The following is a 16,761-nucleotide window of genomic DNA, read 5'->3' on the forward strand; positions in this document are numbered from 1 at the left end:
GGAATACGTAAGCAATATATGAATTAATTGTTTAATCATACTGAGTTGCCTGTGGCACCAAGAAAAAGAAAAGCTAAATGTCAGTATTTCAAACTGTCAGTTGAAATGAGTCCCAGATGTTAAAACATTAAGCAACCTAAAAATCAATTAACTTCGTTTTAAACAAAATCTTTTCCAAGGCAAGCTTTAATCTAGTGACTCAATCTTCCCCTTCCCCTCCCTGGCACAACTGAACATGGAAATCGCCCCTATTTAATATGTGCAGTGACTGAACTAAGCAAACAATATGTAGAACTGTTGTAATGTAAAGATTTATGTCTTCGGCCATTAGAACTCACAGGTTTTGATTAAGATTTTAATAGTTTTAAAGGCAATACCAAAGAATACCTATCAAGTAAAAATGTTATGTTTTTCTTTAAGAAAACAAGTGCCATTTGTCATTCTGCAGAATTCTAAAATGGAAGAAAGCTTAAGTTGTTATTATTTTGCATAAAACCAATGAAAAATAGTTAAATTTATACAGGAACTTAAGTTAATACAGCCTGCCTACTTTCTAAAAACACAAGGGGTAGTGCTAAATACAAACAGGACTTTTTTTACAAATTTTTTGAAACTTAATTTAAGAATGAGCAAATTTACATTATAAATATCCGCCATTGTTTCAGTACAACAACTGATTACAACAGTTGCCTTTGTTTTCAGTGAACAAATTCTACAGAGTATAGAAAGGCTTAGCCCCAGGAAATGTCAAGAAATATCAGAGGAGAGAATTAACTGCTAAGGGACATTCACATTTCAAAAGGGAAAGAATTACATACCCCTCTCCACCAATTCTTGTTATCTTTAGACGAAAGTCAACAGAGTTCAGACTGGGTGGCTTCCATTTCAAAATATCATCACATCGACCAGGCTTGTATTTCTGAAGAAAATTAAAAAGCAGTTTAATTATGCTTATTGGTTTTCACTAGTTTTAAAAGTAACAATTCAGCCTTTCAGACTATATTAGCTGTCTCTAATGAATTACAATACTTAGTGACCGAAACAATGAATTCCATTACCACGGAGGTAGTTGTGCTTCACTACTTTATTTGCTGCTCCCTTTTAAAACTGCTTAGCACTGTAGCCAAGCCATTGCATATAATAAAAAAGCTGAGAATGGAAATAAAAATTAGCATACTTCATTATCTCTCCCTAGCTAAAGGGAAACCTCAAGAAAGAAAATAAGACAGCACAGTAACAAATGAAAACACTGATAGGACATACATAAAAGATACATTTAAGATAATCTCAACATTTTTGAACAATATTATGAATTATATTTTTGTTACCCGTGCTGTTGGCTGACACAACATGAAAAAGCCAGCAGTCACCATACTGCCAACTATCAGAAAGGCCCACGTTCTTTAGTACCAATGGAATTTAAGTTATGTAAAGATTGAAGTACATCATGACATACAGGAACATAAATAAAGGAATATCTGTTGCGTAAGAGAAAGGGTACACACTTGAACCAAACGTTGCAAGCAGCAATTTTCTGTTAAATTAGAGCTTTGGTTTCTTGGTCTCTTCTATCATCCACTTTGTTTTACTAAGATGCTGTTTTGTTCATCCTCAGGTAATAGCAAGAGCCACCCTGCTAACCCTTTCCGCACTAGAAAACCTTTCATGGCAATGGAGAAAATCAGAATTCACGTGAATAGGGCAAAAGTAAAAGAGTAATTTGCAGATGCACAAAATGAGATTTTTTAATTGTTAAATACTTACTAACCCACAATGAGAAAATTAATGCAATTTTCCCTAAAAAAAAACCCACCCAAGAATGTCCAGTGACTTTAGGTAACAGAGGGATCACTAGCATCACATTGCACCCATGCTGTGTTAAATATTTGCAAAATGCAAAATTTACTTACGATAAACTAAACAATTCCAGATCTAAAGTGAAAAAAGCAGATGAAGAATTTTCTGTTTTCTGATCTAAGAATGGAAAGTTATTCTTTCCAAAATAAATGCAGCTTATCATGCAGCTTATCTTACTTATCATTTCTTGATGAAAATATTAAAAGGTATTGTTTAAGCAATTTAAGAAAAAAAGAAAATGTTTCAGCAATAAAGAAATATTCCTTTAGTTACCACCATCCTGCTATTCCCTCCCTCATTTCTCTGGCTCTTTTCCATTCACCAGAAATATCTTAAAATTCCAACAATCTCATCTTCAAATTCTTAGAGTAATGAAATTTATCTTGCTCCTTGGTTATTTCCTCTACTTTCCCAAACTAAAAATCTGCTATCATGCAGTATGGTGTTAAAAACACTTAAGGACTTTTGCCATACATACTGACTGATATTAAATAGATAAAACAGAATATACAAAAGATGATGATCAGGTAAGCATTTAAACTTTTCAGATCATCATTTTTGTATGTATTTTTGTTAATATACAGATTATGTAATTAAATATGTTTTGAAGTATTTACATTCACTTTTACAGGAAGCATTTATTATTTTAGTATATATTTGATTGGTTGTGTGCATTGAACATGAGAATTATGTAAAGATAGACGACACTGACATTTCTTTCTCAGTTAACTTTTCTCGCCAGTTTCTTGTACTTATACCTGATAGAGAGAAAATACGGAATTAAATTCTACATAACTTTTATTACTAAAATATGCCCCGGGAATAATAGGACAAAATGCAGTGTTCGCAAAGACATTATTTGTTGCTCTGTCTCATCTGCAGTTTCTAATTTGGCCAAAGGCAATTACTACTACTAGGTATTTACTACTTAGTTCAAAGAAGAACTACTGTGAACACTTCCATATGTGACAAATTTCTCCATAGACAGTGAGAATTTAATTTATGAACCAACTGCTACAGCAGGTATGAAGGAACACACGGTAGAGCTGAGTAGCTGAATTTGTTGGAGCAGGTGTGGATTTTGCTGTGTGGAACAGATGATTCATCTTAATGGTTGCTCTTTGGTCTTTTAGCATGACTGAGGGCTTCAAACATTCCATAAAAGTGACATTTTCCAATCATACATAAACCCTAAAATCTTGTATTAAGCCTCTGTGTAACATGGCGTCTAATTTATTGACTTGCAATAATCTTCCAAGCAAGATTACTGAGAGTGTTTACAATGATGGATTTATGAATATATACTCAAGTAATCAATTTCTTTTTAAGCAGTAGGTCATATTTTTGAGACCTTATGAGCTATTATGACTAGTCAGTCTAACTGACTTTAGAAAACAATCTCTGCTTGTTTAATATATGGTTCCAAACCATACTTCTACATATTATTACTTTAAAGAGGAGATAAAGAGAAGCTAAGAGTCTTCGAGACAGAGGAAATTGTCTCTTTCGTACAGAAATACCAGTCTCAATCAAAAAACACCCCCTATTTTGTGTGCAAAAGGTAGATTTGTACTGCTTATGCATTCACAAGTACTAAGTATCTCCTCGCAACCATAAACAGGAGCCTTACTTTCTGGAGAAATGGATAACAGGATTGAAACATAGCCTGTTTTGAAAACTAAACCCAAAAATTTCTTCTGAACAATGTCAGAAAATTCGAAGGCCTTTAAGAGAGGACCAAAGGCTTCGTTCAGGATTGCAGACTCTATCCTTTTTCTATTTACTTCTGCCTGGAACATAAACCCTGGAAACGCTAGACGGTCCTTTAGGAAATGAATTCTTATTGACATGAAGAGAATGAACCAACCTCTCTGAGTCACAGCACTGAAATCCAGAGGAAGAGCTGCATCCAAACTATGTAACAACCTAAGAACGGCCTCACTAGAGCTCTAGTGTCCTGGCTCTCACAATGGCCAAAAGCCTGTGCTTAGGGAAGGTGAAAAACAGGGCAATCATATATGGTAGTTTCTACTACTGCTCTCTCAGAGACTACCCATTTCCAAGCTCGGAGACTTCCTGACGTGGATATGATTCAAATGTGATTCCTACATATTTAGTGATTTTCAGTTTTCCCTGCATGAGCTCCTCTAGTTCCTCAGTAAGACCCTGTAAACCTCCACCAGCTGCAGCAGCCCGCAGCCCAGTGTTTCACACACAGCCCGACTACACTGCAAGAAAACCCATCACCTTTTGTTTATCTTGAACCAGCTTTTGTTGGTTTCAGACTTGCACTCCCTAGGGCTCATATTAAGAGAGACGCTGAACAATCAAACCACATTGCTTCTATGCTACTCATAGTTTCATATGCTTCCATACGCATGGAAATACTCAGAGGCTACCATGTGCGGTTATAATTTTTTTCTCCATGTACATTACTCTACATTTATCTACACAGAAGTTTCTGTGCTATTTCATCACTCAGCCACCCAATCTTGTAAGGGCTTACGGTAATTCTCCACATTTAGCACCAGCCCTTGCTGATCCAGCAAGAAAACATCACTTTACGGTTCATCCCATTTTCCAACTTGTGTATGTGCAGTACTCCCCTCCCTGGTGAGGACTGACCAGTACCCTATCCCCTGACTCATACTTTTTAACCAATTACTTACCTGTGCAAAAACCTTTTCTTTTAAGTCTCACATCTGCTTTAGTTACTTCAGGAGTTTTCTTTTAGCAAGTTTGACAAAGGCTTTCTGGAAGTCTTAGGGGGGAACACCATATGGTCCTTACTCAAATTATTTTTGATCCCTTGGTTAGAGAGGCATAACCTTCCTTTCAAAAAGGCATGTAATTTTCCCCAACCATGTTTACCCAGGTACCAACTACTGTATTCCTTATTATATTCTCTACTCCTTTGTCCAGTACAGACATCAAGCTTACAGGCCTTACTTCTTCCCGATCTTCCATGACGCCTGCCACCACCCTCAGTTTTTTTAATTGGCATTGTATTTTCTAGCCTCACATGAACAGGTACTAATGTATATATTCCATATAGGATCTACTATAGGATTTTTTCAAACTCTTTTTCCAAGGCTGACAAGTTACACCCTCCTAAAAGTCAGTAAGAAGCCAATTGCACAACACACAAGAAAAGCTATTCCAAGATCAGTAATCAAAAGCAGTGTTTTGACAGGATATATCTGCATGCCTGTAATTGCACCGCTGGATCCACAATTTTGATTCAAGTTTAATTAAAAAATTAATTGGCTGGCTTGCTTGAAGGGGAGTGGGGGAGGATTTGTTCTTTAAGATGGAGTTACCTTTCTTGCCTTTACCTCCAGAACCAATGTAGCATGAAACAAACCTCAGCTAAACTTTTTGTCCTATTATTAAAAAAACTGAGGAAAAATTATCTTTACTACACTTCAAGTTAGCCAAAGAGATCTTGCCTAGAAAGCAATGGCAATAAAAATACACTTTTGGCTATTACACTTAGTTTTGACCATTGTTGAATAACACCGTTCTCATTTCACAGCAGATCTGTTAACACTGAGCACCTGGTAAAGGTAACAGGTAATTTACTCATATCTTTCCAAAACAGTTACAAAGGCGTAGATAAGCAATCAGACTTCAAAGCTCATATCATGAACAAGTTATACAGCCCCCAGACTACTTCTGTTACCACGGAAGACAGAAATTCGCAGAAAATTAGCTATAAAATGAGAATTCAACCAAAGGCCACACTAATAATCCCCAAGGAGATTCATTTTTGTAACGGGTGAGTCCATACACACGATACAGCAGTAGTAAGTTCTTGAGTTTGAATGCTAAGTGCTAAATCAATTTCGTTAAACATGAGCTGGAGCCAAACAAGAATTCTGCTTGTTAAGTATGTGAAAACTTCACCTTAGATGAATCATTGCATACTGCAGACCTGTTCTGCCTGAAGTTATTCTACATTCTAATTCCAAAACAAAATGTGAAGCAATCTGTCTGAGATCAAACTACTCCCTAGCATTTTAAATATAGCATTCATAGCAACGATATCCTCACCATCACCTCCCGACAAATATGGATGTACATGACTACTTCTAAAACATATTAGGTCCCATATCATCTCAAATACAAAGTTCATGCTTCAGTCTGAAACCTTTTAACCTAGTCTAGCCACAGAAATTAGAACTCAACACCAAAACCGTACATTGACAAATCAGAAACTATCTCAAACAGCTTTAAAGGATTGGACTAGATGACCTCCTGAAGCCCCTTCCAACCTAAATTATTCTACAAAGCTGTAATATGTCTTTGGATGCTTGTTCTTTCAGTAGCCATATTGGGTACACTTACACTAGCATTTTAGTTTGCAAAAGTAATGTACTTTCAAAGCAAATCACCCAGTTGTTCTTACTTAGTACAAGTTAGTTGAGATAGCTGGGCAGCTCTGGTGCACGCAAACTGGATTCCGTTTACATAAAACCAAACTTGAATTCTTACTTCAGGGACATACCTAATGCACTTCTCCCCACAGTACGGACACTCGAGTCCAAGGCAAAGGCTGTACCATCGCAATGCTACCTAGCACCTACCTAGCACAGATGAACCTGAGCAGTGAAGATATCCCGCAACATCCTGCAATGCTACTTCAAAGGAACAATGCTGTCAGTGCCTTCACGTTGGCTATGAACCCCCAGCCCTCAAATTTTTACAACTCTGCTACTCACGCAGCATCTACCCAACTTTACTTCTATCTTTGTATTATTATTATTATTAAAATAAATGCCCTACTTTCTATGGTCATTCTCTGCTGGCAGAACCCCAGCCCCTTTCTTTTCATCATTCCTTTCTTTTTCACAACCTTCCATTCCAATCAGGGCTTTTCCCAATGGCAGTGTCAACCACCTCAGTCTCCTAGAAGACTGAGCTTGGCCAGTTGGTACTCGTCAGCCTGTGCTGGTGGAACAAAAGATTCTCCAGCAGCAAACTAACTGGCAGAATCAAGAGGTTACTAACCTCAGGAGTGCTGCAGTGTACAACAGCACTATCAGTATCACCTCAGCTCAAGAGGATGAAGGCCAGGGACAGCAGATGTGTCAGAAGTAGCACGGCAAATGTACCCCTATTATGGAGATCTTGACCTTCAAGCAAGAGCACAAGAATGAACCTAAAACTCAGGTGCACATCCAACATCCTGGAACGAAGACTTGTCGCTGAAGACAGCCCAACAGAAAGCACATCCTCTGCCATCCCACTTAGGCTGCTGAATTTCACGGATTCTGAACCTCATACTCAAATCCATATCACAGAATCACAGAATGGTCAGGTTTGGAAGGGACCTCTGGAGATCATCTAGTCCAACCCCGCCCACCAGAGCAGGGTCACCTACAGCAGGTTGCACAGGACGGCATCCAGGCGGGTTTTCAATGTCTCCAGAGTGGGAGACTCCACAACCTCTCTGGGCACCCTGTTCCAGGGCTCTGCCACCCTCAAAGTAAAGAAGCTCCTCCTCATGTTTAGATGGAACTTCCTATGTTCAAGTTTCTGCCCATCTCCTCTTGTCCTATCACTGGGCACCACTGAAAAAAGACTGTTCCCATCCCCCTGGCACCCTCCTTTTAAGTATTTGTAAGCATTAATAAGATCCCCCCTCAGTCTTCTTTCCTCTAGACTAAAAAGACCCAAGTCCCTCAGTCTTTCCTCAGAGAGATGTTCCAGTCCCCTAATCATCTTTGTAGAGCCCAGAACTGGACACTGTAGTCCAGATGCGGCCCCACCAGGGCAGAGTAGAGGGGGAGGATGACCTCCCTCGACCTGCTGGCAACACTCTTCTTGATGCACCCCAGGATGCCATTCGCCTTCTTGGCCACCAGGGCACATTGCAGGTTCATGGTCATCCCGTTGTCCACCAGGACTCCCAGGTCCCTTTCCACAGAGCTGCTCTCCAGGAGGTCAGCCCCCAACCTGTACTGATGCATGGGGTTATTCGTCCCCAGATGTAGTACCCTACATTTACCCTTGTAGAATTTCATTAGGTTCCTCTCTGCCCAACTCTCCAGCCTGTCCAGGTCACACTGTATGGCGGCCCAGCCTTCTGGCGTGTCAGCCACTCCTCCTAGTTTTGTGTCATCAGCAAACTTGCTGATGGTACATTCTATCCCTTCATCCAGGTCATTGATGAATATATTGAACAGTCAACATATTGAATATATTCAATATATTTAATACATGCTCAAAAGAGAGTACTCAAGCCACAGGTACGGGGTTTTGTTAGACCCTGATAGGCCATTTTAGCACTGTAGGGCAAACCGATGGGTTGCTGGTCATGTTCAATCCCAATGCCCTACCCTGTCCCAAAAGTACTAAGTCTAGTTGTACCCTTCCTCCATAGTTGCCCATATTAGTGGCAACTCTTTTATTCTTCTCCCTACAGGTCAAGAGAAAGGGTGGCCCTCAGAGAACGAAGTTCTGTTTTCTGAACTTTTGCTGACACATTTCTTGTTAGTTGCAGATATTCCTCCCACACAGGTTTTGGTTTTGCCTAAAGCCATGTGTCTTCGCAGCATTTGCATTCAATGGGTGCTTCAGCAGAAAGCTGAAAGCCTGGGCAATGGGGATGTTAGTGGCCCATAATGAGGATGAAGTTATACTCCAAACAGCTACTTTCAGATGACATAGACTTTGCTGCTTACTATTTTGTAGGAGGAAGAGTGGGGTTAGTTTCGGGGACTGAATTCTGGGCAGGCAGTCTGGGCTGTGGGGTGTTGTTGACTCACCATGAAGACATCCACCCAGAAGACTAAGTAACTTCAGCCAAAAGTCTAGACAAAACAAACGGTTCATCTCTCCTAGCGACTGAAAAGCAAGAGGTGGTGGGATGACCAAGAGAGAGAAGTTTGTGCCTCATCAAGAGGAGGAAGAGACATCCTTGACAAGGGTGCCGCACTATCCTACAAAGCCTCATCAGCCAGATCTGCCTCCCTAACCCTTATTAAATACCATCCTCCTCAAGTGCAGCAGCTGCTAACAAAGGCTGCCTTACATTTCCCTTCCTCCACAATTTCCCTCACTCCTTCCACCTCCAAACGACAGGAAGCCAGCAAATAACCCAGCTCTTTCCTTTCTCCTAAACAGCACAGTGCTGCTGCTACTTGTCAGCTGTAATTTCCCCTCAGTAAACTGGTCAGATCTAGCCCCTGCGAGGCATCCAGAGAGCTGCTAAGCTGGCAGCCGCAGTCATACATCAACTCAGAGAGAAGGCTGAATAAAGGGCACAGAAAGCTCAGGGAAGATTTGTTTGAATAACCACGCTTGCCCGGGGAGTGAGGGCAGATGGGGTAGGAGGGATGGGGTTAACCAAGACAGCTACCGGGAATCTACGGGAGTTCTTTTCAATCAAATGTATTTTGCCACATTGCAAGTGACATTAGCATCTAACCACCCTGAAAATGCAATAAATTGCAATTAAGTATCCTTGAACACGAAATATAAATATTAAATATAAATCTTTACATCTCTAATAATTTTAAGTTTCAAAGAAGTTACCTTGCTATTTCATATTTTAATACCAAGAAGAAACTTCTGCCATTACGTAAACGATATTCTGGTATTTAGTTAGACTTAGCAGGATGAAGACACTAAAAGCATTTTTAAAATATTCTAGAATGCTTCAGGTTCGCAAACAGTAAGAAAAAATTTGTTCTGTTGTAAAATCCACCCATTTTCATTACCAATATACGTCTGTGTTTTAATTACACTGTTTGCAAGCAACTTTGTATTCAACACCATGCTAAAGCTTTCACTTGAAAAAGTTAACTACTGCGAATGTAGAACAATAACAAATCCGCTCCTCTTTCCCACTCAAAAAATGGTTAAATGTTTTCTTTGAAGAGCTCTACTTAATTCTAAGGCCTCTTAATATCCATAGGGCAGCTGCTGCCCTACCCAATCTAATAGTTTGCATTCAGCTGTGTAAACATAAAGACAGAATGATTACCCAAAATGTGTTTTTATTTTCTTGCACTACAGACCCTGGATCATTTTAAAGAACCAAAAGGATTGATTACAATCAATCATTTCATGCTAGAGCTTATCGAGAGATGAGCCGAAGAAACAGAATTTGCTAACATTGTTGACAGATTATGTGAATAAGTCACATCAATGGATCAAGAAACCACAAGACGAAAGGTAACCATTGACTCAATTGCGTATTCATAGATTTTTAAAACTGGAAACTGTTACTGGGCTCATTGAGTCAGCTATGTTGCATATAGGACAGAGAAACTCAAAGAATAATGCTTATATTAAGCTTGTAATTCCTATCCAAACTACAATAATGTTTATATTAATCTTATAATTCCTATTTAAATTACAGTACACCTTTATGGAAGATACCAAGTGATGAAGAAATCACAACATATATCCAGGGAGGTTACTATGGCCATTTATTACACTTGTGCTTAAAAATGTATGCTTATTTCTATACTGAATCTTGTTAATGCCTTAGTTTAGACTGAAGCCCAGCTCTCCATGTAATTACTTCCCTTTTTAAAGATAAAATGACTAACTCTGAGTCTCACTGCATGGGTAATTTTCCAGTTGCCTAATGTACCCATCTTCATAGTGTAATTTCACAAAAGCCTTTAGAAGAGTAGGCAACTGAACTGAACCTACTATTCCAATATCTTTTTCAATGCTTATTTATACAGCGGTACACAAAAGAAAGTGTATATGTACTTTGTATCCTTTTGCATTGCATTGAAAGGTGTTGATAACTAGCTGAAATAATTCTTTTCTGATTCATGCCTTTATCTGGGACTTAATACACTTGCTCCTGGATATACAGCCTACATTTCACTGTATTCAAGCACCATCATAAGACTAATTGATCCAGGTTAGCCTACATGACTGATCTATTGGGAAAATAGCTAACTTTGCTGAAAACGTTAAAAATAGAAACAACATAGCCATGAACACATACACACAAAAGATTTCCAAATCCTATCATTAAAATCTTTCATTGTAACATACTTCTTTATCTGTCACACAAAAAAAAGAAGAAAAAACACCCAAGCACAAGACACTAAATTCTACTTGAGGAAATAAGCTATCCCACTAGCAGTTAATCTGTGACTCTTAGCTTCTTAAAGTATTCTGCTTTCTGTCCTTTCTAGCTTCCTTTCTCAGTTCGAACTTCTGTTCCTCAAAGCATCCACACAAACAACTCGCATCCTCCCCATATTCCATCACTGCAATACCCCCTGTTCTCCCCCATGTATTCTATTTTCTTTACCTGGTAAGAAACTAGGCAAAAGGGAAAGTGGCATCAGAATTGCCTTGGTCATTGATGGTTAAATATGATTAACGCTTTTCTTGCTGCATATTGAGCAGGACACTGAAAACTGGAAGAGAGATACTAGTCTGATCACAGGCCCACAACACTCCCTGGCTGAAGAGCAGAAAGTCCAGATTTTGTTATAGAAGTCTGAGGCAAACAGGTTATTTAAGACTGCTTTGAGAGTACTGGACCCACCCCTAACTCATATCCTTGGAGGTGAAGGCAAACTATGTTGCACACTATGGCATTTATGGTGTTTGGTGATGATCACTGCTGATCAGTGAATCAGCTTCAGAGATTCTTGATTATACACACAGGGAAAGCTACTTTGCATGTTGATCATCTAGGAGACAAAGGAGAACAAGGTCCAAGAGTAAAAGCCTCCAGGTTCAAACAACAGGGTGCGTGATTACAATGACCGATGCACAGAAAAAGTGACTAAAATTTTCCATTGTCCACTTGAAATCAATGGATTAACACCAGGACAATACTATCTCCTAAGACCAACTATTATCAGACAGTAAGAGAAAAATACTATTGTTCACTCTTGCATCAAACCATCACATTTGATTGTTATTTAAAATATGTCAGAGCTGGCCAAACTGATTATCTAGTGCACACCAAAATCTTTTACAGAGGTCAAGATCTGCCAAATACATTCCACATACCTCAGAGCCAGAAAGTTTAAGAAACTTTAAGAGATTCTCTCATTGGGGTCTGAGCATGTGAAGGGTCCCTGGGCATCCCATAGACACTGACCACGCTAGTTTTTACCTGGCTCCATTCTTTAAGTAGCAAGAAATAACCATCACTGTCCCTATCATCACTGTCGTTCCATTCCACCCCTGCTCAGCATCCCCTTCCTTGGACATGAGCAACCATTGTACTGCTCACAAAGTACCACTTGGCCATCCCTTATGTGCATCCAAAGACTCTGAACCAGGTTCACAAAGAAACAACTGAATCACAGAGGAAAAAAAAAAAAAAAAGGCAGCCTCATTAAAAACACGTTCTACACCATAATTTGGTGGCTTAGAAAATTTCATTTAGCCTTATAAGAGCTAACGGGACTAATGTGAACTAACGATGATTGTGAAGGATGAGAACTTTTCACATTGTGTCCAACAAAAAATGTAATTGTGACTGCTCCCAAGAGAAAGCATTTTTTCCTAATAATATTTTGGAGAAATTCAGTCATATTAACAAAGTGTTTGATACCCGTGAACCCTGTTCAGAGACTATTTAGACCTCTAGAATGTTGTTTATAAAAAAACCCAATTCATGTTTTTGATCACATAGCAAAAATTATTTATATGCAGGGCTTTCAAGCCTACAAAACTGTATTAAGCAGTTGTCATTGAACTGAATGTTCAAGTGCTCATTATTTTTGAAGGTTGAGAAACATACTTGGGTGCTTAAAATATGCATTTAGGAGCAGAACAAAATGATTACAAGAAGGCAGTAAAACAATAAGATGCTAAAGCTGAAGTATAAACAATATTGGTTGATCAAGTTTGGAAAGTCCGAAGAATTCAGAGGTGTCTTAGAAATTTCTGTCAATGAATGCAATAGATGAAACTTTGATAAATGCAGGTCAGCAAGGGAAAGATGTGCTGCATTTAACTTCGCTGTATAAATTCCACTAAGAAAAGGTGCTTTAATGAAATCTCTTCAATGGCACTCAGTGTCTCAAAGATGATTAGGATTCCTTTACTCTTTAGAAAAACAAATCAAATGTACCCAGTACTGACTTCTTTCCTGGTATGACGATTTCTGTATAAAACTCTTGAAATTGTAAAGCAGGCAGTTTTTTTATAAATAGGAGTCAATTGTCCCTATATTTATAAAGGAAAGATGTGATTTGTAATTACTCCTAAGAGCGATCACGCTATGAGAAACCCCTGGGTAAACACCAGTACTTTCCAAATACCTTTCATTTTTGAAAAGCATTTTCATAGTTGAGAGAAAACAGAAGAATCTAAACACTGAATGGAAAATACATAAGAGCACCAAGTGGCTGCAAAGTTTGTACCACTCCAAAACATGATCCAAACACTTTTCAACATCATGCGAACACTTTACACACCTTCTATCAAGTCCTTCACCCAACACAACTTCTGTCTATGGACAGATGGCCATGACAGCCTATCTAAAAGATGACGACAAAAAAAGCAAATTCCTCCCTTTCAAAAAAACTCTAACTAAAAATAAAAGAAAATAATAAATGCAGCTTTTAATGCTTAGCATTCTAAGTTACTGATTCAAACCACCTGAACAATCAAAGCGCTGCAGTCCTCAGTAAACATCAGCTTTTTGCTGGGTTCAGTCATTTGATCAAAATACAAAGACATCCTGATGTTCAGTAAATATTTGATCAGCTTGAAAATAAGGTTGTTAATTAATCCCAAACATGACACAATTTACTGCCATGACATCCTAGAACAAAAAAAAAATGTAGACAACAACTTTTATAGCTCATACAAGATGGGGAAAAGACAGGTTCCTTGGCTAAGCTCAAATCATTTAGTGTCCACAACTAAGCCAAAAGGGTGATAGAGCGAACTCCCAATAACGAAGTTTTAAATAACTCATTACTTGACAGCGAAGTCACCATGCTGGTTTAACTCCATGTAGACCTTGAATACTGTGTGCAGTTCCAGGTCCCACCATTTATGAAGGCTGTGAAGTTCCTTGAATGCGTCCAGCGGAGAGAACAAATGTGGTGAAAGGGCTGGAAGGAATGTCCTATGAGGAGTGGCTAAGGACTTTCAGCTCATCTAGCTTGGAGAAAAGGAGCCTGAGGGGTGATCTCATGGCTTTCTACAGCTTCCTGAGGAGGGAACGTGGAGACGGAGGTGCCGAGCTCTTTTCCCTGGTAACCAGTGACATGACACATGAGAATGGTTCAAAACTGTGCTGGGAAGATTTAGACCGGACATTAGGAGGCAATTCTTTACCAAGAGAGTGGTCAGACACTGGAACAGGCTTCCTAGAGAGGTGGTCGATGCCCCAAGCCTGTCAGTGTTTAAGAGGCATTTGGACAATGCCCTTAAATAACATGCTTTAACTTTTGGTCAGCCTGAAATTGTTCAGGCAGTTGGACTAGATAATCATTGTAAGTCCTTTCCAACTGAAATATTCTACCCTAGTGTACTCTAGTTAAGTCAAGCAGATTTGTGTCAATCCTTCCATTCCTCCACTTTAAAAAGCAAAGTAAAGAAAAATTAAAATTAATGTGTTCTAAGACACAATAATTTTGTTGTATTCTGGAAGTTTCTCCTTTAGAGAGTTAAAAGACTAAGTAGGAATGATACTTTTTAATAAATTAGTACTGGTTAGCCAGAAGTAGCAGTTTTTATTGTGAAAATGTTATTGTACCACAATTTGTCTCTCATGAAAATGTGACTTGAAGCTATATGAAGTAGAAAGAAAATGGTTATAATCAAAATGACTTCTGAAATATTAAGCTTAACTGCCATAGCAGATAGAAAAGCAAAACATGCTACTAATATGCACCCATTTAAATAGTGTTAGATTACATTTCATAGTAAGGATTTTAACATTTGAATGCAAATCAGGTTTAGAACGTTAACCTGTATACAGAAATTAATCTGTTAATATTGTAATAGATATTTTTTCAATTGCCTTTACCAAAGGTGCCTATGAACTCCAAGTTAATGCAATATTTATATTAGACTACTTTGGTAATTATTGGGCTAAATGTCTTCTACTGTTGCACTTTAATTTAGCATTATACCTCCAGCTTCATTAAACATCTTGTTTCACAACTACAGTAATAGCTTTTCTCAATATTCCATTAAGTAAGGAGAAAAATATGCGGAAATTTTATTCATAACTAACATCATTTACATATTAATCCTATTAATATTCAAAAAACAAAGTTCAGTTCACAGCCAAAAATCCATGTTTCTAGCAATCAGAATGTAGCGGCCACAAAATTACTCATTGTTCTTTTCCCGTCCACACCCCCCGCCCCCAACACATTACTGTATGCAGCAGAAACCTATTCTCTGTCACTTCTGTTTGTATTCGTCCTTTCACTTAACATTATGATCTGGAGCTAGAAACACCATCATTTGGTCTGAAGCGAAAAGGAAAAAGTAAATGGCTTCAAAGCGTTGGCTAATATACATATGGTCCACAACGGACTAACTGGTGTTTGCCTTCAATTCTAAATTCTACTTTTGGCAAATTAAGGTAGCTGTTGAAAAGCTCCATACTCCTACCTTTGTGACAAAAGAAATGTCCTAAAAACAGAGTTATAGTCCCCTCAGTCTGGTGATGGTCCATGACTGCTACTTAACATAGTTTTATATTGCTATTGATTATTTTGTAATTTTCTAATTTTTCACCATCTAGTATTTATAACCTCATTAAATATGTACCGTGTAAGTCTTCAGGAAAAATTAGCTCAATAGTAAAAACAATCAAGATACTTCAATTTGCCTTCTGTTGGTTTATTTCGTTCACTTTATTGCACTTTGTATCACTAGGTTGAACTGAGATGGCTTCAGTGTGTACCCACAGTGTTAATCTGTCAGCAGGATGCCAACGTGACTGCAGAATACTATTGTATTTACTTCCTCAGATGAAATTTTCTTTCAAACTAAGCTTCACAACTCACCGACAGCCTTAAATAGAAATTAATATAATGAAAAAGATCAAATCTACATATTTTTTCCTCAATAAACTTTTAAAAACTACCCTATAGTTGATAACCCTTCAAGTTTTAAATGTTAATATTCTCTTTCCATTGTATGTTTAACATGACTCTACCCAAATTCATCTCTTGAGGGCTGTTTAAGACATTACCTCTTAATTCACAGATACAGAAGTTGCTGACAAAAGATGAAGAGATGAGTGTGAAGTAAGCTGTTGGGACAACCAAGATAATACAGAAGCCCTCCCGGCCCCACTCCTTATGATTTTTTTTATATACAGATTATGTAATTAAATATATTTTGAAGTATTTACATTCAGTTTTAGAGAAAGTATTTATTATTTTAGTATATATTTAACTGGTTGTGTACATTGAACACTACTTTCTTGTTTTTTCCCTTTTAGTCTCCTAAAGTAATGCTTACTATTCTTTTCCTCTCCCCTAGTGACACAACAAATCTCTGAAACAGTCTGATGGAGATCATCTTCCTTCTTAATCTTCCCTTCACACTTTTATTGTGAAAAACACCTTAGTTGCTGAAGCCAGCGATGTTGGAGAAAACAATTTTCATTGCATAAAGTGCTAAGTGCAGTTGCTTCATTGCATCACTTGTTTTATGAACCTTACTGTTTATGTCTCTTTACATGTTTAAAGCTTTGTGTATATCAGCCTAAACCTTCTCTCATTTCTCAAAGTCCAACAGCCCAATGCCTCTTCACCTTCTGTTCTTTCATTTTTACTGCCTCTGTCCCAACTCAAGCCTAAGTGTAGTCACTTGAATTTGCACCAGAGAGAGAGGGAAGTCAGTCTCTCAGAGGACTTATTTCTTTGTGGATGGTTCGTTTGTGATCAAAGGCTCCCAGAAATCTCACAAAAGCTGGTTTGGATCAGC

General features: G+C 38.2%; 1 protein-coding gene across 2 annotated transcripts in view; it reads right to left on the minus strand.

The window, feature by feature from the left end:
- RNGTT (RNA guanylyltransferase and 5'-phosphatase) overlaps positions 1–16,761 on the minus strand; it is a 187,121-nt gene that overhangs the window by 63,942 nt on the left and 106,418 nt on the right. For both annotated transcript variants that reach the window (XM_009887496.1, XM_009887497.1), the window contains one exon: positions 819–919. In XM_009887496.1, coding sequence (XP_009885798.1) covers positions 819–919 — 101 coding nt within the window. The remainder of the gene's footprint in view (positions 1–818; positions 920–16,761) is intronic.

This window comes from Charadrius vociferus, unplaced genomic scaffold, assembly GCF_000708025.1.
Source record: "Charadrius vociferus isolate BGI_N301 unplaced genomic scaffold, ASM70802v2 scaffold185, whole genome shotgun sequence".
NCBI lineage: Eukaryota > Metazoa > Chordata > Aves > Charadriiformes > Charadriidae > Charadrius > Charadrius vociferus.